This window comes from Dama dama, chromosome 5 (assembly GCF_033118175.1).
Source record: "Dama dama isolate Ldn47 chromosome 5, ASM3311817v1, whole genome shotgun sequence".
NCBI lineage: Eukaryota > Metazoa > Chordata > Mammalia > Artiodactyla > Cervidae > Dama > Dama dama.
This window is the reverse complement of record NC_083685.1, coordinates 100,164,395-100,189,814: the sequence shown is the minus strand read 5'-3', so window position 1 is coordinate 100,189,814 and position 25,420 is coordinate 100,164,395. Positions and strand designations below refer to the sequence as shown.

Below are 25,420 nucleotides of genomic sequence, written 5' to 3'. Positions count from 1 at the left end.
CCGAGTCACTCATTCTAGAACTTTCTAAGCACTCATTCCAACCTCTGCTCTTTCTGACTTTTCCACTCCTGACACATTTGCAGCCCAAACCATTAGTGCTGTTGGATTTCTTCTTAGAATCTTGAAGGAAAATCTTTCTTATTCTTCCCTAGAGGTTTTGTGCTTACTTCACGCTCAGCCAGAGGAGAAAGGTCAGTGTTCAAATGATGTGCAAGGTGAAAGCCTGGCTGAGACCCCTGGCATCTCGATGCTTCCAACATGAGTTTTCTCTGGCCTGGACTTATTAATGATGGTGTATTAAGACCTCATTTTTATCTCATTTTTATAGATCTCACCAGTTTTGTATTAGTGACAATGGTGACAGAGGCCAAACTGAGGCTTATCTATGAGAATCAAAGAGGAAAATTTGAACAAATTGTTCATGTTAATGATATTTAAAAGTGATTATTTATAGAGAACAGGCTATGGTTGCCAAGTGGGAGGAGAAGTGGGAAAGGGAAGGAAAGGAAGTTTGGGATTAACAAATGCAGACTATTATATATAAGGTGAGTAAATAATAAGATCCTACTTTATTGTACAGGGAACTATTGGGCTGGCTAAAAAGTTTGGATTTTTCCTTAACCTCTTACATAGATATTCTATATACTGTGATAAAATCAGAATGGAAAAGAATATGAAAAAGAATGTGTGTGTATATATATATATATATATATATGTATAACTGAATGAGATGAGTTTGTTGTACAGCAGAAATTAACACAACATTGTAAATCAACTATAATAAAATAAAATTTTTTAAAAAGTGGATGTTTAACCAGTTTAAGAGAAGAATCCTTCAAACACCATTATGTTAAGAACTCTGACTCAAATGTCTCGACCGTTTTTATATAAATTGCACATTATTCTTACCTATTCAGTAAAGAAGGTCTCCAGTGATTTTCTCTGAGGGAACATATTGCTAGTCTGACTTAACCCTCTGTGTATGTGAGGTAGTAGTATAGTGTTAGTTGCTCGGTCATATCTGACTCTTTGCGACCCCATGGACTGCAGCCTGCCAGGCTCCTCTGCCCATGGAATTCTTCAGGCAAGAATCCTGGAGTGGGTAGCCATTCCCTTCTCCAGGGGATCTTCCCAACTCAGGGATCGAACCCAGGTCTTCTGCATTGCAGGCAGATTCTTTGCCATCTGAGCCACCAGGAAATCCCATGTATGTGTAAACATTGTAATTAAATTTCATGTCTCTAAAAAATTTTTTTCCACCATCTAAGAATTTTTTTCCCCCTTGGGTTTCCTTCCAGTAATGAGCATAGAGTAATGAAGCTTTGCTAAACTTATAATGTGTGTGTGTGCTTGCTGTGTGTCATCATGAGTTAGAGACACCATGACTTAGACGTAATCCACTGTAACAATGATTGTCATAGTGAGCAAAACAGGCTTTAGAATATGTGTGGTTATGTGTTATTATGTATTAGAATAGTAAACAGATTTGTAACTTTGTCCCAGGTAAAGTATGCCATTGGTGGGAGATAATAAAGGGATTTTTGTGCTTTTTTAAAGCGGACCATTTTTAAAAACTCTATTGAATTTGTTGCAATATTGCTTCCGTTTTCTATTTTGTTTTTTGACTGCAAGGCACATGGGGTTTAACCTCCCTGACCAGGAATCAAACCTGTACCCCCTGCATTGGAAGGCGAAGTCTTAACCACTGGGCTTCCAGGGAAGTCCCGATAAAGAGATTTTTAAAATATATACATATATAAGCTCAACACAGCCCAGGAGAAGGGTTTTGATTACAAAGGAATCAGGCAGTTGGTAAGTGAGTATGACTGACTATGAATTCTAGGAAATACAGAGGTGCTAAAGTTGGCAAAAAGTCATGTCCTGTTTGGCAATATTTTGTTTGCTGAAGCAGAGCCCACCAGTATCTAGGTTATGGAGAAAATTCAGAAACACAGAACAACAGATGACCTTAGCAGCAAAAGCAAATATGGGCCAAAGAAAATAAAAATAGAAAATGAGTCCAGAGAAAGAGGTCTTGAGCAGGACTCCAAATCTAGATCAGTTTTCACTGTACAACCTGATTCTCTGGTTAAAATGGTATGGATGTTTAACCACCTTTACTCTGGTCACTTATGGCAACTGCAAGCACTAACTCTAAAACTATGGATTCCACTCTAACAATGATTGTCATAGTGAGCAAAAGAGGCTTTAGAATATGTGTGGCTATGTATTATTATGTACGAGAATAGTAAACAGATTTGTAATCAACCAAAAGCAAACTTTTAGTAAGTTTAGTAAGTAAGTAAGTAAGTTTAGTAAGTAAGACCTAATGTCCAAGAATAATAAGGCTATAGTAGATGAATATGGATACAAAGTTGTGGGATCTTAGTTTCCCAACCAGGGATCCAACCTTCGCTCCCTGCAGTGGAAGCACAGAGTCTTAACCACTGGACCATGAGGGACATCCATACAAGGCTGTAACTTCTGATTCTGTTTTGAGTTGGTGCACCTTATCCATTGGCATTTATCCTAAGCCTGCCTTCCCACATTTCTTTTGTTCACCATTTTAAAAGCATTATTAAAGTCTAATTTGCACATCATACAATTCACCCATTGTATTATACAATTTGATGACTTTTAGTACATTTATGCAGTTGTGAGCATCACCATAATCAAGTTTTACAGTGCTTCCATCGCCCTAAAATTTCCCTCATTCCCTTGGTCAATCCTTTTTTCTTCTCCTGTCAATGATCATCTACATCCTTTTGTGATTTTTTAATTACCTCTGCCTCTGTGTTTGAAGAAGCAAACTATTTGGCTATTTTAAGAGACATAGATTATGTTGAAACGGCTTTATTATTTTTTTAATCCATAAATATCTGTTACTGACAAAAGTGGAAAAATCCTTAAGACTAAATCTTACTAAAGTGATACCTGTTTACAGTACATATAGAATGTGCTTTGACGGGTAAGTAGAACGATGAGATTTGTACAGAAGCGGCAGTTATAGGAGCACTGCTCATCATGAAGCTTACTTATGAGGATGAAGAAACGGGCAAAGGTACAGATAGAAAGTTACTTTTCGTCAGTACTACCATATGTAATAAACATGGAATCCATAAATTGGGCTAATGCATAAAAATGTTCATTAATCCCCCCTTAGGAAATTGTGTCCCCAAACTAAAAATATTACAGTAAGAATTGCTTTTTTTTTTTTTAATTAGAGAATTTTAAGAATTCTTTACTACAAAATGTCTAGTTGAGTTATAGAACTAGAGGAATATTTGCCACTACGAAGCAAATGACTGAGTCCTCCCAGGGAGTGGCATTCAAAGGTCAGGGCAGGAGTGGGCAGCAGAGTGGAGCAAGGGTCTTCCTCTCCCCTAGGAGGGAGGGTGTTAAGGAAACGCAGGACGTCCTTTCTCTGACTGATGGATGGTGGATGTGTTCGCCGATTTACAAGATGGGTTCGGTGGTACTGACTTGTACTCTCAATTCTCACTTCTTCTCAAGCTTTCACCGGGAGGATGGTAGTGTTACGAGAGGAGGGGCCAGAGAGGTACTAGGATGGGGTGGGTGCCCACCTCTTAGCAGCCCAGGGGGGTGCCTCCCCTCCTCCAGGTGATGCGGAGCCCCGTGTCTGGACTCAGTCTTCAGGACACAGGTTCTGGTGGGAGACGTGACGCCCATCGCTGCAGAGTCGCTGTGGTGCATTCTGTCTCCCCCGTGGCTTGAAATGCATCACCTAGCTGATATCAAATACAGACCTCGTGCCACCGTGGGCCAATCCCTGGACCGCTCTCCTCTAGCCCATGCCATCTCGGAAATCAGAACCACCTCCCTCCAGCTCTAAGGACCACATCAGGATGAGCACTTGAGAATTCCCCAGTGACTCAGATACCTGGGGTGATACAGGTGTGTCTATATGGGGTGGGAGTGGATTCTGGGACACACGGTTGGTAGCCCACTGAACGGGCGGGCCCTTCCACCTTCAGATGGGAGAGTGTCCCGGGGTAGCTGTGACCACAGGGCCCACCCCGGGCTCTGGGAAGGAGTGCGGAGACTGCCCAGGGCACCTGACCATGTCGCCGTGGGGCATGTGGAATGGGATATGTGCGGCCCAGCTGGGAGGGGAGGGATGCTGAGAGGAGGGGGTACTAACAGGGAACAGGAGCCCTACATGTACGAGTGGGATAGAACTTCAGAACTCATCTGGTCAAAGCCCCTCGCTTTACACATGGGAAAAAGAGGTGCTGAGGGAGAACGCAGCTGGTCCTCGGTCACATGGCAAGACGGGGACAAAGCCAACACAGAAGCCAAATCTCCAAGAGCCTCAGCCCCGTGGTTTTTCCTCCTGTAGTATGCTGCCTTCAGAAATCAAATACAGAGCCCAGGAAGACACAGCTCTCATATCAAATCTGTCACTAAAATGCTGCATTTATATATATATAAAAAAAATACATAGGAACCCTGAAAAACACATCATTGAAGCACAACGAGCTTCCTAGAAAATACTCCAGAACCAAGTTTCCCAGGTTTGGGGAAGAGGGTGGAGGAAAGTGGGAATAGAGGGGGGAATAGAACAGGTGCTTCCTAGGATCTCGATCACCAGCAGGCCCTGAAGGTCAAGTTCACAGTTGCCTCTGACTGGAATCTGAGGCCAGAAGGCTGGGGCAGACAGGGTATCTCTGAAGAAAGTGGACTGTTTGGTGGTAGGGTTACTGGGCTTACTGGAATGGATATTTCTCCAAGCTCAGTCAGTCATGAGGCTCTCTCATCTTTTCGAGACAAAGGGAGGTCTGTGATACACACAAGCAGGACAAGCATAACTGAGATGGAACAGTGGCCGAGAGCCCTCAAGGATATGAATCTTTGGCCGGAGCAGGAGCCTCTGGGCTAGCGGCAAGCCGGGGAAGGGACTTCAGGGACATGCCAGCTGCAGGAACCAAAGCCAGTCTTTGCCCATGATGCCTCTGACAGAGTAGCTTCCACCCTTTATCTCATGGGGGCAGGAGGTGAAGGATAAACCAATGAGGCCAACAGGGACCTGAAGAATGTCTCACTCTGGGACTGTCTTCATTGAGACCTCCACATTTTAGAACCGGGGGGTAGTGCAGCAGGACCAGGGAAAAGAGATTGGGATGGAGAGAGGTGAATGGAAGAAGACCAGGGCCAGGGAGATGAGAGGAGGAAGCACTGAACGGGCATGGAAGAGTGGGGTCAGTTTCAGGCCGGGAGTGGAAAGAGGGAGGAGACATCTGAATGAAGAGAAGGGTGGGAGCTTTTTAGAAAGCAAGCCCATCACCCAAGACACTGGGGAGCCCTGTGGGTAAAAGTCCATTTAGGGGATTAAAGGAGTTCTTGGGAAAGCATTTGTGACTTACAAGCTCCTGGAGCCAGAAGTTCACTGGAGGAAGCAAGGCAGGAAAGGTGGAAGGGCATGACGGATAGGAGAGCTCAGCCACCATCAAAGGCCAAGCTGACCAGCACAAACCTTCAGGGCAGGAGAGAACCCATGCAGACCCCAGTGTTTCCCCAGCAGAGCAACGGAGACTCAGAGAGCCAGACAAGCAGAGGGAAACATCGGGCTTGGGGCTACCCTTAGTGGGAGAGCAGGGCTTCCATTGTGGGGGAAGGGCCAGCCCTTCCATGTGGGGTAATGGCCACCAGCCTGGTTGTGCTGAAGTCTGGGCACCTGGGTTCCAGCTCCAGAACCCTCTCCTCTCTGCTAAAAGAACTTGTCCAGTAACGCAGCTTTGCTCATCCTACAAATATGGACGGCACGACTGATACACACGATATTGCTGTGTCCCTGTTAAGACATCATTGTATGGATCCTGAAATGAGGGGACTGAATTGGAGCTCGTCTGTAGACTTCTTTCTCTTGTTTTCTTCCTTCATTCCCTCCCTCCTTCCAGACTCAAGGGTGAAGCAGAAGAATCATTTCAAAGGAGTAAAGGGTCAGATAGAAATTTTTTGATCCAACTGACAACCAGGGGTTTTAAACTGGGCAGCAGGAATGCTGGGATGAGAAATGGTTCAGAATCAAACTGCCAAACAGACCCCAGACAGACACACAGGGCTGGGGAGAAGCATCATTGCCCTGAGGGCTGGAGAACTTGGTGCAGAGAGGATGCTGCAGATATGAATGAGAACCGGTTTCTGGTTCAGGTCTATGTTTGTATAGATTCACATCCACCCACGTCCTTTCCCCTGCTCTGCACCAGCCTTCAAGGGGAGTGCCAAAGACTGGATTAGAGAGCAGTGGGCAGATGCGGGTGGCTGTGACAGACACATGTTCCTTTCCAGGAGTAGCTGAATCCTTCCAGCCCAGCCCTCTTAGCTTCATCTTCTGGAGTAAACTCTCATAAACCCTTAGGGACCAGCCCTTGAGACAGTTTATGTGTTTGTCAAGAAGGGAAGCAGAGAGTTATCCATGACCTCACAGCCTCACAGCCCCAGTGACACTGCCCCCTTAGGGACCTTGGTACTGTGTCCATCACCCCCAGCCTCAGTCCCCCTCGTGATTCTTGTGATGGTGAGCACTGTGGTAGGGAGGGGAGGACAAGAGCTTTGGAATTCTTGAAAAAGTAGGAGGAATCAGTCAATTGATTTCTCTGTGGATTAGATTAAAAATTCCCAGGGCTGACCCTGGGGCGTTCTCCCTGCCCCACCCCTGCTTTTTAAAGGGTCATACATGTTGTATGCAGAACTGGGGAATCTAAAAGCTAGTTTAAAGTCATTGCTTTTGGAGTCTGACTGTGGCGGCTGTCACATTTGTAGTATCATACTTTTGCCCAATAGTCTGAAGCCATTTCCCCCAGCTCCAGCCCAGGGAGGTATCCTGGCCTGGAGAATGGAGCCTTCTCTCCCCCACTCCGCCCCCCACCCCCACCAACAGAGCTGAGGGCATGGATCTGCCGGAGGGCCGATGCCCCCTGCAGGGGAGCACTGTGGAGGTACCCAGTTAGCCCCCAGACCAGTAGCCTGGAGTACCATTATTTGCATCTGCTAATTGATCTCTGTGCGGTAGATCCAAAGGAGACACAGGAGAAAGAAGCGGCTGCCAGGAGAGAGTCCTGAAGCTGCAGGAAGGTGGGAGGTGTGGGGCGAGGGGGACAGGGTGGCGCAGGAGGGGAAACTGGCAGAGAGCAGGCTCTAAACAGAGACGGGGCCAAGCACAGGGGTCGGGGGTCAGGGGGTGGGGCGTCAGTGATGCAGGGACTGGAGAGGTCGAGGTGTAGAACAACCGCCTGGGGTCCTCCTTTGCGTGGGGCTGGGCCGTCCACCCAGCAGCCAGCGCCTCTGTCCCACCTGGTGCGTGTGGCGGGAGCCCTGGGCAGGAGGAATGGCCAGCCTTCGAGGCCCAAGGTGTCACAGTGGCCTCCCCACAGCTGCTCTCTGGCCAGGGGGCAGAGCCTCTTGGGCGAAGAGCCAGGGAGGGGAAGGCAGGCCAGAGGGGCAGGTCACGGTTCAGACAGACCCGGAGGCCTGGAGGAAGTGTGGAGATCACCGGGTTGCTGGGGAGGGCCACCCCAAAAGCCCCTGCACCCCGTCCCTACTCTGTTCTAGAATGACCAGAGGGAAGCCCCAGGGAACCCAGGGATGGAATCTAGGGCTGGGGGCGGGGCAGGGCCTTGGAGGCGGGGCGGGGTCTTGTGGGCGGGGCAGCCAGCCGGAAAGGGGCGGGGTTCCCAACCTTGGGGCGGCAGCTGAAGGAAGGGAACCCCCTCCAGGTCCTGGGGCTTGGGGGAGGGGCACAGGGCCAGGGCGGGGCCCCGGGGAGTCAGCAGAGAGAAGGGCCACCCGGTGGGGACCAGAGAGTTCCAGCGGGCAGAAGAGAATCATTATTGTGCTTATGGACACAGCAGCTCCCTGGCTCTGAGAGAGCGAGCAGGCAGTTTTTAGGCACTAAGAAGATTTCTGTGATGCGGTTTTAGGTGAATGAAAGAGACCGTGGAGCCTATTCCGTCAGCCCATCGGCCAAGTCAAATCCGGGCGGGCAGCTTCCGGCCAGGGTCAGGCCAGGGTCTCTCGACGACGGACGGACCTGCAGCTGAGCCCCCCAGGAGGGGGAGGGGGACGTGGGACTGAAAGGGACGTGGTGACAGTGGGGGAGGGGAGGGAGACCGGGGCCTCGCCCCTCTCCCCCCTCCCCTCCGATTCTTCTGGAACGGTGGGGGTGACCCCTCTAGATCCCAGGTCTGCGCGCGCGCTGTGCCAGGCCACCGGCCGAGTCCCAGGAGTATGGCTTTCTGGGAGAGGCGGCCCACCCCCGGCCCCAGCGAGAGAGGACGAGGGGAGGGGCCGCGTCCAGGCCCGGAAGCTGCGGCCCAGGCCCCGGCCGCCGCCGGGCCGCCGCCGCTCACACGGTCACTTCCGTCTTGCTGGCGGTGTAGCAGGTGTGGTGGCCCGGGATGTAGTGCAGCTGCTCCACGGTGTTGTGTCTGCGCGAGGCGAAGGCCTGGCGCTTGGCCGCCGTGCGGCTCTGGCCCAGGGTGGCGTACGAGTTATCCGAGGCACTGGGATGCGAGTGCATCTTGGTCATGCGGTAGCGGTCCAGCACGGGCGTGGACACGAAGACATCCGTGTGCGAGATGGCCCGCGCCAGGGACTGCTCGGGGAAGGCCGTCCGCTCCGGGGACAGCAGCGGGTCCTGGGAGTGCAGGCGCTCAGTGGAGAGCAGCTGCTCGTCCGAGAGGAGGCGGTCGTAGGGCAGGCCGAAGTCGTCCGGCAGGCCTCGCTCCAGGGAAAGGACCCGGTCCTGCGACATGGCCCGGAGGGGCCGGCGGGGTCGCTCGCGAGGCAGCGGCTTCTGTTGGGACATCTGGATGACGTTGAGGGGGAGGGTGCCGCGGGCGGCCAGGTCAGGCAGGTGCCGCCGCCTCATGTAGTACTCGTCAGCCTCCTTGTCGGCTGCAGGGGAGAGACAGGGTGAGAGCAAAAGGGAGAGGAGTGAGCCGGGGTGGGGGACACCGCAGTGCTGTAGCCAGGACCGCACTGGAGTGATGCAGCCCAGAGGGGTCGACGCTCCACTGCGCGTGCAGGTCAGTCCTCGGGCTGGCTTGGTTGAGTCGCTCAGTCGTGTCCAGCTCTTTGCAGTCCTATGAACTGTAGCCCAGCAGGCCCCTCTGTTCATGGGATTCTCCAGGCAAGAACACTGGAGTGGGTTGCCATCTCCTTCTCCAGGATATCTTCCCGACCCAGGGATGGAGCCAGGTCTCCTGCGTTGCAGGCAGATTCTTTACTGATGGAGCCACCAGGGAAGCCCTCCGGGGTCTTGTTAAATGCAGAGTCTGATTCAGACCTGGCTCTGGGGTGGGTCTGCAAGTCAGCCTACTTCTCCCACAAGCTCCCAGGCGATGCTGATGCCCCTAGTTCTTGGACCCACTCTGGGGTTAAGAGACTCCCTCAAGGTCCCCGTGGAGTTCAGGGCCAACTCCATGGCAAGCCCATGACCCTGAACTCCTGCTCCAGGACTGCTTCTGCCCCACCATGGTCCCAAAACAGAATAGCTCCCTGTATCTTGCTGAAATTCCCAGGTAGCAGCTGGCAGCTTTCTGATGAGGTTCAGAACCTCTGTCCAAGGAAACCAGGCTGAAAACCAGCCTCCTGCTAGAATGCTTCCAGGATGCTCCTTCCAGGAGGCACTTGTGAAAATGCTTCCTGGTTACTTAGGAACATACTAACACCTTCTCTGGAGTAACAGCCTATGCCTGGGAAGCCAACACATGGCATAGGATCAAGTCTACACACGCTTCGCCTGTGCCCGCAGCACAAGCAGACCAGGGCAACCCCATATGTGCACCTCATTCAGATGTTCTGCCTTTCCTTCCATCCCCAAGCTGACCCATGAACTCACCCAGGACAAACCTGCTTTACCCCACAGTTGAGGAATGAGGCTTCCTACAGACAGCCTTCCACATCTCTGCAGAATGTGGGATTCCCCACATTTAACCATAGAAACTCACTGTGCCACTTTGGAGGTGGCCAATGTTGTCTCCTGAGCTGAACTGCTATCATAGTAGGTCACTCTGTAACTTCAAGTGCATGCTCAGCCCTGTAGCTGGGTGGTCATCGAAACAGACTCATTGGGCAGTAGAGGCAAAAGGTCTATGGGTTGGAAAGCTAGAAGAGAAGACTCCTCCTACCATATACCTTCTTGATATTGTAACGTCTGAAACACGTCAGTCTCAAGAGCCTCCCCAGACTCAAATGGCAGAGCTGGGATCATGGGATGACCTGGACTCAACTCATGAAATGGGATGTGTGCATGGAGTGAGGGGTCTCAGGTTCCCAAGACATCGCTGATGGAGTTAGGGAGAGAACTGGTTTATAGGCCCTTCCATAAGCCCAGGTCTCTGGGAAGAGCCTCAAAGAAAGCTCTGGCATTGATCACTTTTACTCCAAGACAGAGAGCAAGGGAGGCCCAGGGTTTGAAGAAGGTAGGTGTGGGGTGAGGCTGGGGGAAGGCTTTCTCTTGCAGTTAATGTGTTGCATGAGTTGAACCACTGCCTCCCATGGGAATGTGGGTCTGAAGATCCCTTGGCCTCCACTCTACCGAGGGAGAAGATGGACTCATGCTCTGAAGAACAAAAACGAGGGGCTTGTCTGTTCTCTTCTTCCACATTCTCTTTGTTCTTGGGACCCCACCCCATGCCCTCAGGTGTGGGGCAAGAAAGTGAGACACCAGAAGATGTCATGGAAGCCTTGGAAGCAGCCCCCAGCCCTGGGAAAATATCCCACTTACTTAGCCTCTTCAGGGATGAGTACTTGCTGGGGTGGGTCTTCACTGCAGACTCGTAGGATGGGGGCAGGTGGGCCAGGTTCTGGAAGGAGCGTGAGAAGGAGAGGTCATAGGGCTCGGTGGCCGATGTCAGGATGTTGTTCATCCGAGGCTTCTCTGCAAAAGAAGGGAGGGGTCATGGTGTTAGTGGGGACAAAGTTTTGCAGGGGCAGGCAAGAGGAATGTGTCCAGGTTCCAACTCTTGACCCCATCCTGCTTTCCGGGGACCCCATGCTAGGACACAGGTGATGCTGGTGACTTGATCTCCCTCTGCTCAGCTCCAGTTGCCAGCAAGCCAGTGGGGGAAGGAGCTTTTGGCTGCACTGGCATAATGACAGGTTACCCTTCCTTGAATGGCAGACTCTTTCTCCCAGTACATCACGGGGCTGTCAGATGAAAATGGAAGCCCAGTGGAGCTGAGGAGGTGGGTCATAAAATCATTCATTTTGGTGTGAATAGTATTAGGCAAACTAGTTCTTAGGCTCAGAAAAATATAAGTTAGAAGGAGGTAGAGTGACTGATCTCATCTGCGTCCTGGACCCTAGGACTGGGTCCAGGACCTAACTCCACTGAAACTCCAACCCATGCTGTCCATGGGTCATTTCACCTCTCACACCGCCCCTTCCACCTTTGGCTCCTCTAAGCCCTGCTCCTGACAAGGCACTGTGAGCTGCAAAGCTATTTCCTCTTATTCCAGTTCCTTCCTCTGAATCACTCTTAGCCATCTCTCAACTGCTGGAGGAAAGAATGTAGGCAAAATGTCTAGCGTGTCATTCTGTTTTTCTCCCTCCACCCCTTGAGACAGAACCTTGAGATTCCGAAGTCTAAGAGAGAGAAGGGAGATTGTTCAGTGCTAGACCTGGAGGAAAAAAAGGAGGGGAAGACATGGGAAAAAAGACCAAAGAGAAGTGAGATGAATGACTAATGAGGTGAATGAGCTGGTCTGGGTTCTGGGGGCCAGATTAGGAATAATACAGGAGTCAGCAGATGGGGGAGAGGAGATGCAGGTATAGGTGAGGAGTGGCCATGAAGATGGGGGACAAAAAGGAATGGAGAGCCCGGGCAAGAAGACAAGCATGCCTTGGTGCTTGGATGACTCGATGTACAGCAAGAAGTCAACAGGGGTTGCTGGAGAAACCATTCCCAGAAATGAGGCAGCTGGGTGGCTCTCGAATCATCCCTCCTGGTTTGGGACTCCCAAGTAGAGGCAGGTTCTAACTTTGGACAAGTGTATCAGTGTACTGTGGTTCCCCATCCCCAGCAAAGGGAATGCTATGAACCTTGAGACAAAGAGAAACTCTTCTAGGCTTTGTTCAAGGACAATCTCAATACAGGGAACTCCTGGCTTCTCTGTCCTTTCCTACCCTCACGGTACCCTCAACTCTGGGGATGGAGCCAGGGAAGCCCAGCCAATGATTAGGTAGTCACGCCAGCTCGGTACATATGTGAGGGGGTGGGGGGATGCTCTACATCCCTGGGTGATCAGAACATGCTGTACCGAAAGAGCCTCCCTAGCATGGATGGGGCTGGTGCCAGGGAGTGGAGTGGGTAGGGAGCCAGGAGCGCTGCTGGGCAGGAGCTACCAGCCCCGTAGCTCTTGTGTCTTCACTTGGGGCCATGCTTGAGAAGAATGAATTTCCTCTGCTTGTGGGCATCTTTCTTTTACCAAGGACATCACGCAGCTCACCCACTTCCAAATGCAACGTTTCTGGATACTCTTACCCCTCACTGTTCTCCAAAACCTGCCACGGAGCCAAGGCCAACCCTTCCTTGCTTTCTGCCTCCACCATGACTGATTGCCTCTGCCTTCTTGCTTATGCTGTCTCTCCTCTCACAATCATTTCCATACTCTTCCTCTGTCCAAATTCCCCCCTCCCTTAAGACTCTTTGCTGTGACAATATGACATCTTTTCAGCCCAGAGTGGTATCTGGTCTTCAAGCCCCTGTTGCTCTTCTGGTCAGTACCACCCAGTTTAGTGTCTATGTGGTCTCTCATCATCTGACTCTAGTTGGTCTTGTTTATCTCCAAAGATTGCCATCTCCTTGACAGCAGAAGTTTTGCTTTCCAGTTTTTCTGATGTCTTCACAGTGCTTGGCCCAAAATAAGAATTCAGTTAATGCCCGTTGGCTAATCAAGTAGACACAGGCCGCCTCCTCTCTTGAGAGTCACTCTGCCAGCTCCTGGGAAAAGTGAAACATCCAAGGAAGGAATGAAGAGAAAACCCTGCTTCCACTGAGCTGCGAGCTGTTCAAGTGCAAGTACTGGGTCTCTTCTATCCTCAATCTTCTCACATCAGGTGGCAAAAGAAGACAGGAAGAGGAAGAGGAAAGAAAGGTTCCTCCTTAAGTCCATTCTCTACATCTGCATCTCCATTCCTTCCCTGAAAATAGGTTCATCAATACTGTTTTTCTATATTCCGTATAGATGTGTTAATGTCAAGAGGGAGATATATATAATTAAGGTATAAATATATGTATATATATAAAACTATGTATGATTCTCATTGTTGTATGGCAGAAACCAACACAACACTATATAGATTATCCTCCAATTGAAAAGCAATAAATAAATAAATAAATAAAATTTCACATGGATCACAGCTTTGAGTAACTCAATAAAACCATGAGCCCTGCCATGCAGGGCCACTCAGGATGGATGGGTTATGGTGGAGAGTTCTGACTGACAAACTGTGGTTCACCGGAGAAGGGACTGGCAAACCACTTCAGCAGTCACTCTGTCCTTGAGAACCCCATGAACAGTGTGAAAAGGCAAAAAGTAAATTAAATAAAGGCAAAAAAAAAAAAAAAAAAGATTGGTTCCTCCATTTGTATTCAGGAGGCTGTGCTTGTGTCGGCTTCTTCTGGGGAATATCAACTCAGAGTTAGTCTTTCAGAATGATACTGAGCAAGCAGACATCCTCGCTTGCCTTTTCTGGATCCTCTTCCTGCTGCTGCTTCATCACCACGGGCGTCCCCCAGGCTTTCTGCTTCTGCCTTCTGCTTTTCTCTTTCAGCCTTCTTGCACAGATTGCCCCTACTCCCAAGACTTCTGTTGCTGCTTCCAAAGCATAACTTACATCTTCGGCTGTTATCTCCCTCCAGACTTCATGTCTATATTTCTAATTGCCTTATTGAATGATTTTCCTTGCAGATCCTGTAGTCATATCCAGCTCTCGATGTCCAGATCCAGACTCACCAACAGAAGTTCCATCCCACCAGCAACACTGGCTGCTTTCCTGATTTCTTAGATTGCTTTCATAAGACCTTTCATTCTTCTAATTGATCATGACTCTCCATTTCACTCATAATTGACTCTTATCAGTCATATTCAGTTAGTAACTAAGACTTCCCAATTCTTTCTCCGAAATATTTCTTATCTGAACCCTTCTTCGTATTCCTACTGTCAACATCACTGGTGGTACCAGCTTCTTTTAGCTGATCAGTCTGATTTCCCCCAGTTCTACTTTTTCCTAGACCCTGCAACTTGAAACACTTTATTAAACTGTTGCTTTCATCCCATATTTTCATTAGGAGCCTAGCACTGGAGGGGGACCTCAAGATAGTTCACTTTTTTCCTCCGAATTCTAGTGCAGAAACAGAGCATAGTCTGACACGAGAGGTGTAGATCTCTCTGCCAGGTGAGCTGCAGAATTTATCTTTGTTTTGAGTTTCTCTCTCGCTAAAATTTAATGATGTTTTCATTATTTAACGGCAAAGACAGGAGAATGACTGATAGCTCATAATTTACAAAGGCTGTCTTGTGTTCTATCAAGTTTTGAGCATGTACCAAAAATAGCTTTTCACTGCAGTTCCAAATGATAAGTTGTGATGTGATGGGAGGATGTTAACACGTAAGAGGGAAACATGGTTTTGTAACTCTTTGGCACTTTACTGACACACTCATGCTCTGCAGCTTTCAGGTTCTTCCTCTGTTGAGAGCTAAAGTTCAAGTCATCCTGTTTGGTTTTGAGTTTTATCCAATCTTAATTAGTTTGGGGGAGGATCGGTAGAGTTTTCCACATCTCATGTCATTCCTAATATGGCACCACAAGTAGCCCTGGGCAAAGAAGAGTGTTCACTCCTTGCTGTGGACACATGGAATTTATGGCTGCAAGAAGTGATCAAGATTGTAAGTGAAATGGGTTAAGAAAGGGGCTTTGTCTTCCCCTTTCATGGCAGAAGATCACTTTGATATCAGAGACAGACACTGGGCGGGGGGCCAATGATCTAAAAGTGAGAGTGAGTCATTGTGGCCCTAGAGGAGGGCAGGTACCCGGCTCCTTACACCGCCTTAGCTTCAGTGAGCCAGTGACCATGCTTGATGCCATAATCGGCATCAGTAGCTAGGATGGAGCCACTTGGGATGAGGATGGAATGCAGAACACTCTCAATCATCTCTCACCATGTGTAGGGGTCTGGGTAGCGCTGCTTAAAATCGGATGGTTATATTGATGATCACCTGAAAATCACAGAAAAAAAATTTTTTAAAGAAGAGTTCAGGAATTCCGTAGTCTCTTCAACACAGCAGCACCTCTGTTGACCTCTGCTGTGCTTCTCTGAGTCAAAGGAAGCACTTCCAAGAAGCTCAGGCCTTTGCATACCCTAGAAACAAGGCAGGCCTCTTCCTCTGATGCTTCTGTTTCTCTTTTTCTGTATTAGGGCTTCCTCTGTCACCATGGTGACCCACCTACACCTGTGGATCTGGCTGACCAGCATCAGAAGCTTTGTTGGGGTGGAGGAGGAGAAGAATGGAGACTAGGGGACCTCTGGAAAATATACATACATGAGATAGAGAACTGAGCAGAGAAAGTAGATCTTTTGGGGGGGGAGGAGGGTGTTCAGGAGTGGTTATTCAGGAAAAGGATGCCCTAATGTAAGGTGCTTGCATCTTATAGAGCTTTGATTTGTCCTGGGTCTTTATACACAAGTATCTGGGTGTGTCCTGAGAGGCAGTAAGCTGACATGAACCACCTACTGCCTGGGATCCAGAGTTCTGGATCCTGGTCTCTGTCCTGCCTATAAGTGACACAGCCCGCTGTTTCAAAAGCATTGGTTTTAATTAATGCAAAAGTTCACATTGATTGAACAAGCCATATAATGAATAGAGTCATAGTTGCTAAAGTCAGGAGTTCAAGGCTTCTAAAATGGAAGGAAGATTTGGCTTACCACCAAAGCACAGTTCAATATTGTATTATTTCTCCAGTTCAACATTGTATGTTTGCTTTTTGTTGGTATGTGCATCTTATTTCAACCAAAGCAAAGGAAGGAGGAGGTGTGAGTTCTTAGCTTTCGTTTATCCAAACCATGGGTGACAGCCCTGCCTTCCTCTTAGGTCTAGATTTGCTTCCATTTCCGGGATGAAATCATCTTTCCTATCTTTGGCATTATACCCTCTTGCTACTCATCCTCTTTCGCTAGATCCCCTTTTCTCTTTAATTCTCTAAATGCTAGTATGTCATGAGGCTGGGTGTCTTCACAAAGACTTGGGGTCCATCTTCTTACCCAAATTGAGAGGTTTCAAGTCTACACCTCTGACCTGAGATCTCTCTGGTCTGTGGGGTTAGATTTTAAGCTCCTTATGTCTGTCACCGTGAAATTCCTACTCTTTACCCAAACCATTGCGTCCTAAAGTGAGCTCATCATTTTATTCTCTGATGCTCAAGCCCTGTCCGTGGTACTAATGTTCCATGGGCTTGGAAAGCAAAACTTCAGTTTTCATTCACGATTTCCCTACGTTCATCTTCCATATCCATCCAGTGAATGCCCAAATTCTCCTTATATGGCAACCTCCTAAATCCAGGCCCACAGTATAGCTTTTTTCCAGATTTCTCTTAGTTCTAGTCTCTATCTATTTCCAAGAAATCTTCCTATGTACTGCCACCAGACAAAATTTCCCATACCAATGGAATTGTTTATATCATTCCTTTGGTTCAGAGCAAAGTCTTTAAGGACTTTATCCAGTGGCGTATAGTTTTGGGCAGGAAGCCACCATTTCTCACATGAAGACCCTATGCCTTCTCAAAGCAGAATATTAAGTTATTTCCAAGGAAAAAGTATTTGACAGACACTGAACCAATCCTACCCTGGATCTGGATTTTAAGCAAGAAGAGAGAATCCAGGAAGAGAGATAAAGGGTAGTTTGTTCTGTTTGTCCTCTGGAGGCATGGAGAAAACCAGCTTCACTGTTTTTTGTTATTGTCATTTATTAATTTGTTTTTAAACAATATGGCAGCATCAAATAAAGCAGTTGCAAGTAATGAGAGAACTCAGATTAAATGGTGGAGAGTGGCAGAGAGAAATACTTCTTTTTTTCTCACTTAAAAAAAAAAAAAGTTTTGGCCTCACTGAACAGCATGTGGGATCTTAGTTCCCTGACTGGGGATTGAACCTGCACCCCCTGCATTGGAAGCATGGCATCCTAACCTCTGAATGACCAGGGAAGTCCCAGAGAGAAGCACTTCTAATCTTCTATTTCAGAATCTAGGTGTTTCTAGGAAAGGGAGATGATTCAGGTTCATTTAATAATTCCTGGTACCCAGTTATGCCCCAGGCTCTGTGCTAAATACTTTCACATACCTTTAAAAGCTAATCTTTGTAATGATTTTCATTGTAATATATTAATGTTGATATATTATTGACTTGCTGATTTTCAGACACTGTAAAAAAACCCTAAATATCTTATTTGAAGTAGTTGTCTTTTTTTTTTACACATGAGTTTACAAACAGGATAAATGTCTCGAGTTTAGATAGTTTGTTTACAAGTGCAGGGCTTTCCTTTTGTTTGAATCTCACTTCAGATACTTTGCTAACACTTGATTTTTTTTTCACATACTGAAATTAAGCAAAAACATTTATAGAGGTAGAAAATTAAACCATCGTAAAATAGCCATTATGATATTTTGTTATCTTTTCTTTTGTTTCCCTCCCCCGATAAATTACTATGTGTATGTTTACATACACACATATACACATGCAAACTTAAATTGCAATGAATAGCAATTTGCATTTTTCATTTGCACAAGTGAGAATCAGATTATGGTGCTTAAAACAGAGAAAAATATGGTGATTTGATCATTACAGTTTTATTAGATAACAAATGCATAAGATTATTATTCCCTGTAGCATTTTTACAGTAACAAAAGAAACAATGTAAATGTTCATGCATACATGTGTATGTACATATATATACACAAAGATAAATATGTGTAGTTTCCACATATGTAAGTAAGCATTTTCTATTTTTAATCAGTTTCTTTTATATTTAATGGACAACATATTTTGAATATATTTTCATGTTTTCAAATAGTCTTTGAAATATTTTATATGGTTTCACAATAGTCTTTTCTATAGGCTAACCTATAGTGTATTTCTACATATGACTTAAACATAATGTTTATGTACATGTATATATAAACATTCCCCTATTAATGTGTATTTAGATTATTTAAAGTTCAATAAATTTACACCAAACAACCTTGAACACAACTCTTTGTCCATAACTTACTTCTTTAGGCAAATAATTAAAAACAGCATTTCTTGGTCAACACACTGCCAATTGCCTTGTGATGTGATGAAGTGGGTTAATAGATTGCTTCCTATTGAACTATTCGTCTATTCCTAGGAAATACATTATTTCATTTTTGTGTCTCATTCTTTCATTACAACATTGGATCCCATTTATATATATCTTATTTAATTCCTATGTATTCATAAAGAAAATTTGCACTTTTGTGCGAACATGGCAGGGCTTTTTGTATCAAGATAATGATTCTGTAAAATCAAGTGCACTTGTTCATCTTTCTGTATGCCTTGGAACTATTAATAGAGCATATGAAAGATGTGTTCTTTGAAAGTTTGAAAGAGTGCAATAAGAAAAATGCCTGCTATCTTTTGGGGAGTCTGGTTTGCACAGTGGTAGGGAATTGGCTTGTTATTTTACTGACTGCACAACAACAACTTTGAGAGATAGATGTTGTTATCATCATCGATTTAGTGTTAAGGAAACTGAGGTTTGGAGAAGTTGAATAACTTGCCCAACAGGTGAAGCTGGGATTCAGGTCCAGGCAGGCTGGCACTAGAGCCCACGTCCTTATGTATTCTGCCTCTCAGACTTGGCAACATTTTCCTTACATATTGATTCATTCACATTTTCTAATTCTAATTTCAGTTTGTAATTTCCATTTTTTATAAATCCATTGAACATTTGAAACTTTATTAGCTTAAAAGTGTAACTTACCCTCAAAAGACCTCTATACAGGAAACTATATTTCTTTCCTCAGCCTTAACATCCTGTCTTAATATTTTTCGGATCATCAATTTATTCCCATCATTCTTCTTTTTCAAATAACTGCCTCTATATCAGAGCTTTTTATCCCTTCATATCCTTATTTTATGCTTTTGGATCTGTTCACTCCTGCCTCCTAATTTTCTTTGGTTTGGTTCATTATTCTTTTCTAATTTTGGAGCTTGAATCTTTCATCTGTTTATTTTTACTCTTTTCTATCAACAATATCGGGTCTCCAGCTCTGAATTTGTCTCTGGCACAATCCCATATGTACTGATATGCAATGTTCTTATTGCTGTTAAGCCCTAAATGATCTGTAATTACAGCTTTGATTTTTCTCTCTGACCCAAGATTTCTGTAGCAGAGTTGTTAAATTTCAAAGTGTTTGGGTTTGTCAGTTTGAACTTTTGCCATTAATTTTCTGTTTTATTGTATTGCGGTCAGAGAACAGAGCCTGTACAATTTTTGCCTTGGAGACTTGACTTAGGTTTCCTTTGTGGGCAAATATTTGATCGATTTTTGTGAATGTTTCATGAATTCTTTAAGAAAAGGTATTATTTTCTTCTCACAGAGTATAAAATTGACACATATCTATTAAATCAGACACATGAAATGTATTATTCAGCTCTTCTCTACCCTAACTCATTCTTTGCCTACTTAATCTGTCAAAGACTGAGGGTGGTATCTCCACTCTCCCACTATTGTTGAAAGTGAAAGTGAAAGTCGCTCAGTCGTGTCCGACTCTTTGTGACCCCATGGACTATACAGTCCATGAAATTCTCCAGGCCAGAATACTGAGGTCGGCAGCCTTTCCCTTCTCCAGGGGATCTTCCCAACCCAGGGATCAAACCCAGGTCTCCCGCATTGCAGGAGGATTCTTTACCAGCTGAGCCACAAGGGAAGCCCAAGAATACTGGAGTGGGTAGCCTATCCCTTCTGCAGCGGGTCTTCCCAACCCAGAAATTGAACAGGTGTCTCCTGCATTGCAGGCAGATTCTATACCAACTGAGATACCAGGGAGGCTCCCACTGTTGTTGAGTTCCTGTCATTTTCTGTCTGTATCTGTTATAGTCCTGGTTTTACATATTTCACAGTCATCTTGTTCAGCACGAAAAACCTCATGGTGCTTATGTCTTCTTTGTGGCTTGTACCCTTTATCAACATTAAAGAACCCTTTCTGTCCTATTTAATGTCTTTTTAAATTTTTTTGCCTGTGAGTCCGCTTGATCTGATATTTATATTGCCAACCCAGCTTTCTCTTTGTTTGCATTTGCCTGATAAACTTTGCCTATCCTTTTGTATCTAACCTTTCTGTGTCATGTTATTTTATCCTTGTCTCTTGACAAGAGCATAATTTTAAGAAAATTTACCTAAGTGCTTTGGTGTGTTCTGGGTTGCCTTGATGGTTAAACGTGAGTCCTCCTGGCTCAGAAAAGTTGTCCTTCCTTCTACTGTCGTATCCTCATCTCCCTATTATACGTGCATGTGTATGATATGACTGCCCTCCACACGGTTCAAACTCTAGGTCATGGTTCATTTGGCTAGGTATGAATACTTGACTCACTTGGGCCCATTGGAGCTCCTTCTCCAGAAATTAGGAACCAATAAAAGAGAGATTTGGTCTCTCTGCATGGCTGGACATGACTTGTAAGCTAGGTGGCTCTGGCCAGTCTTGTCGATTTGGAAGAGAGAAGGTCAGTCTTTAGAGATGGTGCCACATCATATTTTATAAAAAAAAAATGGTGACATTATATTTCTAGTCCCACATGCTCTCCTGAAACCTTCCCATTCCCCCACTGGATAGAATATATTCTCTTTTTCTTGAAACTGGAGGGTGCTCCTGACTTCCTCAATGAGCATGGTGCAGCTGAAATAACACTGCATGCCTCCCACAGCTAGGCTGCAAAAGATGATAAGGCTTTCACCTGGCTCACTCTTTCAACACTCACATTTCAATCCCAGCCACTGTATTATAAGGAAGTCCAGACCATGTGCAAAGTCTGACTTCAGGGGCTGGCCTGAGTTTTCCATCAATAACCAGCATCAACTTTCAGATGTGTGAGTGAGGAAAACTTCAGATGATTCTAGCCCCTAGCCTTGTAGGTGTCCAGGTTAACACAAGTGGCTCAGAGCCGAGCTATACCCACAGAGACCTGCCCAAATTGGAGATTTATAAGCAAAATAAATGTTGCTTTTACTGTATTGTTTTCTAAAATTAAAATTTAAGGGACATCCCTGGTGGCCTAGTGGCTAAGACTCCAAGCTCCCAGTGCAGGGGGTCTGGGTTCGATCCCTGGTCAGGGAACTAGATCCCACATGCCACAACTAAGAGTTCACATGCCATGAACTAAAACCCAATGCCACCAGATAAACAAATAAACTAAAAAATTTAAAACTTACAATCATTGTTAATTCACAAACAATACAGATGTTTTGTATATTGTTTAGCCAGTTTCCCCAGTAGTAACATTTTGCAAAAATATAGTACTCTATCAAAATATTGACATGGATACACTCAAGATAGGGAAGGTTTCCATCATTAGGTAAATTCCTCATGTTGCCACATTCACTTCCTTCCTGCATCCACCCCCTCACTAGCCCCTGGCAACCACTGAAGTGAAATTGAAGTCACTCAGTCATATATGACTCTTTGTGACCCTCATGGACCATAGCCCACCAGGCTCCTCTGTCCTTGGGGATTCTCCAGGCAAGAATACTGGAGTGGGTTGCCATGCCCTTCTCCAGGGGTTCTTCCCAACCCAAATATCGAACCTGGGTTTCCCGCATTGCAGGCAGACTCTTTATTCTCTGAGGCACCAGGAAAGTTTGGCAACCATTAACCTATCCATCATTTCTGATTTTGTCATTTCAAGACTGCTATGAATGGATTCATACAGTATGTAATCTTCGAGACTGGATTTTTTTTTTTGTTAAGACGCTTACTCCTTGGAAGGAAAGTTATGACCAATCTAGACAGCATATTAAAAAGCAGAGACATTACTTTGCCAACAAAGGTCCATCTAGTCAAGGCTATGGTTTTTCCACTGGTCATGTATGGATGTGAGAGTTGGACTATAAAGAAAGCTAAGTGCCGAAAATTGATGCTTTTGAACTGTGGTGTTGGAGAAGACTCATGAGTGTCCCTTGGACTGCAAGGAGATCCAACCAGTCCATCCTAAAGGAAATCAGTCCTGAATATTCATTGGAAGGACTGATGCTGAAGCTGAAACTCCAATACTTTGGCCACCTGATGCGAAGAGCTGACTCATTTGAAAAGACCCTGATGCTGGGAAAGATTGAGGGCTGGAGAGGGCGACGACAGAGGATGAGATGGTTGGATGGCATCACCAACTCAATGGACATGGGTTTGGGTGAACTCTGGGAGTTGGTGATGGACAGGGAGGCCTGGCATGCTGTGGTTCATGGGGTTGCAGAGTCAGACATGACTGAGCAACTGAATTGAATTCTCTGGAGACACATTCAGGAATGCATTAATACTTCATTCCTTTTTATTTCTCAGTAGTAAATATTCCATGGTGTGGATGTACCACAGTACCAACTGTTCAACTGTTGAAGGACATCTGGATTCTTTTCCGTTTTCTGAGATTATGAATAGAGCTGCTATAAACATTCACGTAAAGGATAAAAGACTTTGTGTCCAGGTCTTCTCTTATCTGGGATAAATGCTTAGAAGTGCAGTTGTTGAATTGTTTATAGTAACTGCATGGTTTGTTTGTTTTTAAGAACCTGCCAAACTGTTTTCCAGAGTGGCTGTAACATTTTACATTCCACCAGCAGTGAATGAGTGATCCAGTTTCTCCACATCCTTGCCAGCATTTGGTATTGTCACTATTTTCTATTTTAGCCATTCTTAACCATGATAGTTATGGAGTGATCTCTCATTGTAGCTTTAATTTGCATTTCCCTAATGACAAATGATGTTAAACATCTTTTCATGTGCTTATTTTTCGTTTGTTTATCTTCTTCAATGAAACATCTCTTGATTACTTTTGCTTACTTTCTAATCAGATTGTTTACATTTTTCCTGTTAAATTTTGAGAATTCTTTTTATATGCCAGATGATAGTTATCTGTAGGATATATAGTTTGTAAATATTTTCTCCCTGACTGAAGCCTATCTTGTCGTCCCTTTAACCGAGTCTTTTGCAGAACAAAACTTTACATTTTGATGAAGTCTAATTTGTGAATTTTTTTCTTTGATGGATTGTGCTTTTAGTGCTAAGTCTAAAACATCATTTTCTAGCCCTAGTCAGAAGATTTTTCTCCTTTCTTTCTAGATGTTTTATAGTTTTATGTTTACATTTAAGTCCACGAACCATTTGGCATTAATTTCTGTAAAAGGTATGAGACTCAGGTTGAGGGGTTTTTGTTGTTTGTTTTTTTGCTTGCTGATCCAATGTCCAGTTGCTTCAGCACTGTATTTGAAAATACTCCTTTCCTCCATTTTGTACATTTGTCAAAAAATCAGCTGGACATATTTGTGTGGGCCTACTTCTGGATTTTCTCTTCTGTTTCATTGAGCTACATATCCATTCCTCTGCCAATACCAGACAGTCTTGATTACTGTGGCTACATGAGATTTCTTGAAGTTGAGTAGACCGATCGCTTCCACTTTATTTTTCCTTTTCTAAAAGTTTGATTTACTTACTTTATTTTTGTCTGTGCTGGGTGTTCTCTGCTCTGTGCGCTCTCTGGTTGCAGTGACCAGGCTTCTCATCCCAGTGGCTTCTCTTGTTGCAGAGCACAGGCTTCCGTAGCTGCAGCATGCGGCTCAGGGGCTGTGGATCACGGGCTCTATATAGGTCATAGAGCGCGGACTCGGTAGGTATGGTGCACGGGCTTAGCTGTCCCACATAGTGTGAAATCTTCCCAGTCCAGGGATTGAACCCATGTCCCCTGCATTGGCAGGTGGATTCTTATCTATCCTACCACCAGAGAAGTCCTATTTCTCCTTTTAAAAGTTATTTTAACTATTCTAGGGTGGTTTTTTTTTTTTTTTTTTTTGCCTTTCTGTATACATTTTAGAATAATATTGCCTATATCTTAAAAAAAAATCTCGTGGAGATGTTGATAAGAATTTAAAAAGATGGTAACAATAACCCTATATGCAAAACAGAAAAAGAGACACAGATGTACAGAACAGACTTTTAGACTCTGTGGGAGAAGGTGAGGGTGGGATGTTCAGAGAGAACAGCATTGAAACAAGTATACTATCAAGGGTGAAACAGATCACCAGCCCAGGTTGGATGCATGAGAAAAGTGCTCAGGGCTGGTGCACTGGGAAGACCCAGAGGGATGGGATGGAAAGGGAGGTGGGAGGGGGGATTGGGATGGGGAACACATGTAAATCCATGGCTGATTCATGTCAATGTATGGCAAAAACCACTACAATATTGTAAAGTAATTAGCCTCCAACTAATAAAAATAAATGGAAAAAAAAAGAATTTTGTTAAATCTGTATATTATTTGTGTGTGTCAGGGGGTTAAATGGAAAAACTGTCCAACACAGACGCACTCACTCATTGTGACCAATGCTACTCTATTACTACTACATCTTGAAGATGGTGGAGGGCGGGGTGGTGGGGGGAGGTGGGCAGATGTTGCTTTAGATAATATGGAGTTGTGGGGTGTGTGGGCAGCTCGGTGTTAATATGAAAGGGCCAAAGGCAGAATTCGTGATGTACAAAGAGTTGTTGTTCAGTCGATAAGTCATGTTCAACTCTTTGCAACCCCATGGACTGCAGCACACCAGGCTCCCCTGTCCTTCACCATCTCCCGGAGCTTGCTCAAACTCATGTTCATTGAGTCAGTGATGTCATCCAACCACCTCCTCCTCTGCTGCCCATTTCTCCTCCTGCCCTCCATCTTTCCCAGCATCAGGGCCTTTTCCAATGAGTCAGGTCTTTGCATCAGATGGCCAGAGTATTGGAGCTCCAACTTCAGCATCAGTCCTTCTAATGACTGTTTCGGGTTGATTTCCTTAAGGATTGAGAGTAGGAAGGCTAACGATTCCAAGAATCAGCCTGGAGCGCCTCTCCACGGCGATGCATATACAGTCTGTTGGAACAGGCGTCCTGTCTCCCCTTGGACTTATCCACAGATCACATCTCCACTCCCTCAATTACTGGTCTCCCCTGCCCCTCCTCCTGAGGGAGTCCTGGGCCTTGGCACAGTGCCCAGTCAGGGCCATCCGCCTCCTGATGGATCGAGCTGGATAACATAACAATTAATTAGTGCTTAGGACTCACAGATCGATATGCTGACAAGACCACAAAGGGACAAAACAATCTCCATCAGAGCTCCAAGGCTGCTTGGAGGAAGCCGAGAAGC

The 25,420-nt window shown here is 45.6% G+C and overlaps 1 protein-coding gene across 3 annotated transcripts in view; it reads right to left on the bottom strand.

The window, feature by feature from the left end:
- Window positions 1–8,259: 8,259 nt before the first annotated feature.
- SHISA6 (shisa family member 6) overlaps window positions 8,260–25,420 on the bottom strand; it is a 251,811-nt gene continuing 234,650 nt past the window's right edge. For 2 of the 3 annotated variants that reach the window (XM_061141082.1, XM_061141083.1), the window contains 2 exons: window positions 10,751–10,903; window positions 8,260–8,916 (listed from right to left, as the gene is read on the bottom strand). In XM_061141082.1, the coding sequence (XP_060997065.1) occupies window positions 8,366–8,916; window positions 10,751–10,903 (704 nt within the window). In that variant the 3' untranslated portion in view covers window positions 8,260–8,365. Of the gene's footprint in view, window positions 8,917–10,750; window positions 10,904–15,188; window positions 15,246–25,420 lie in introns of all 3 variants that reach the window. The other variant, XM_061141081.1, reaches the window with a different exon arrangement.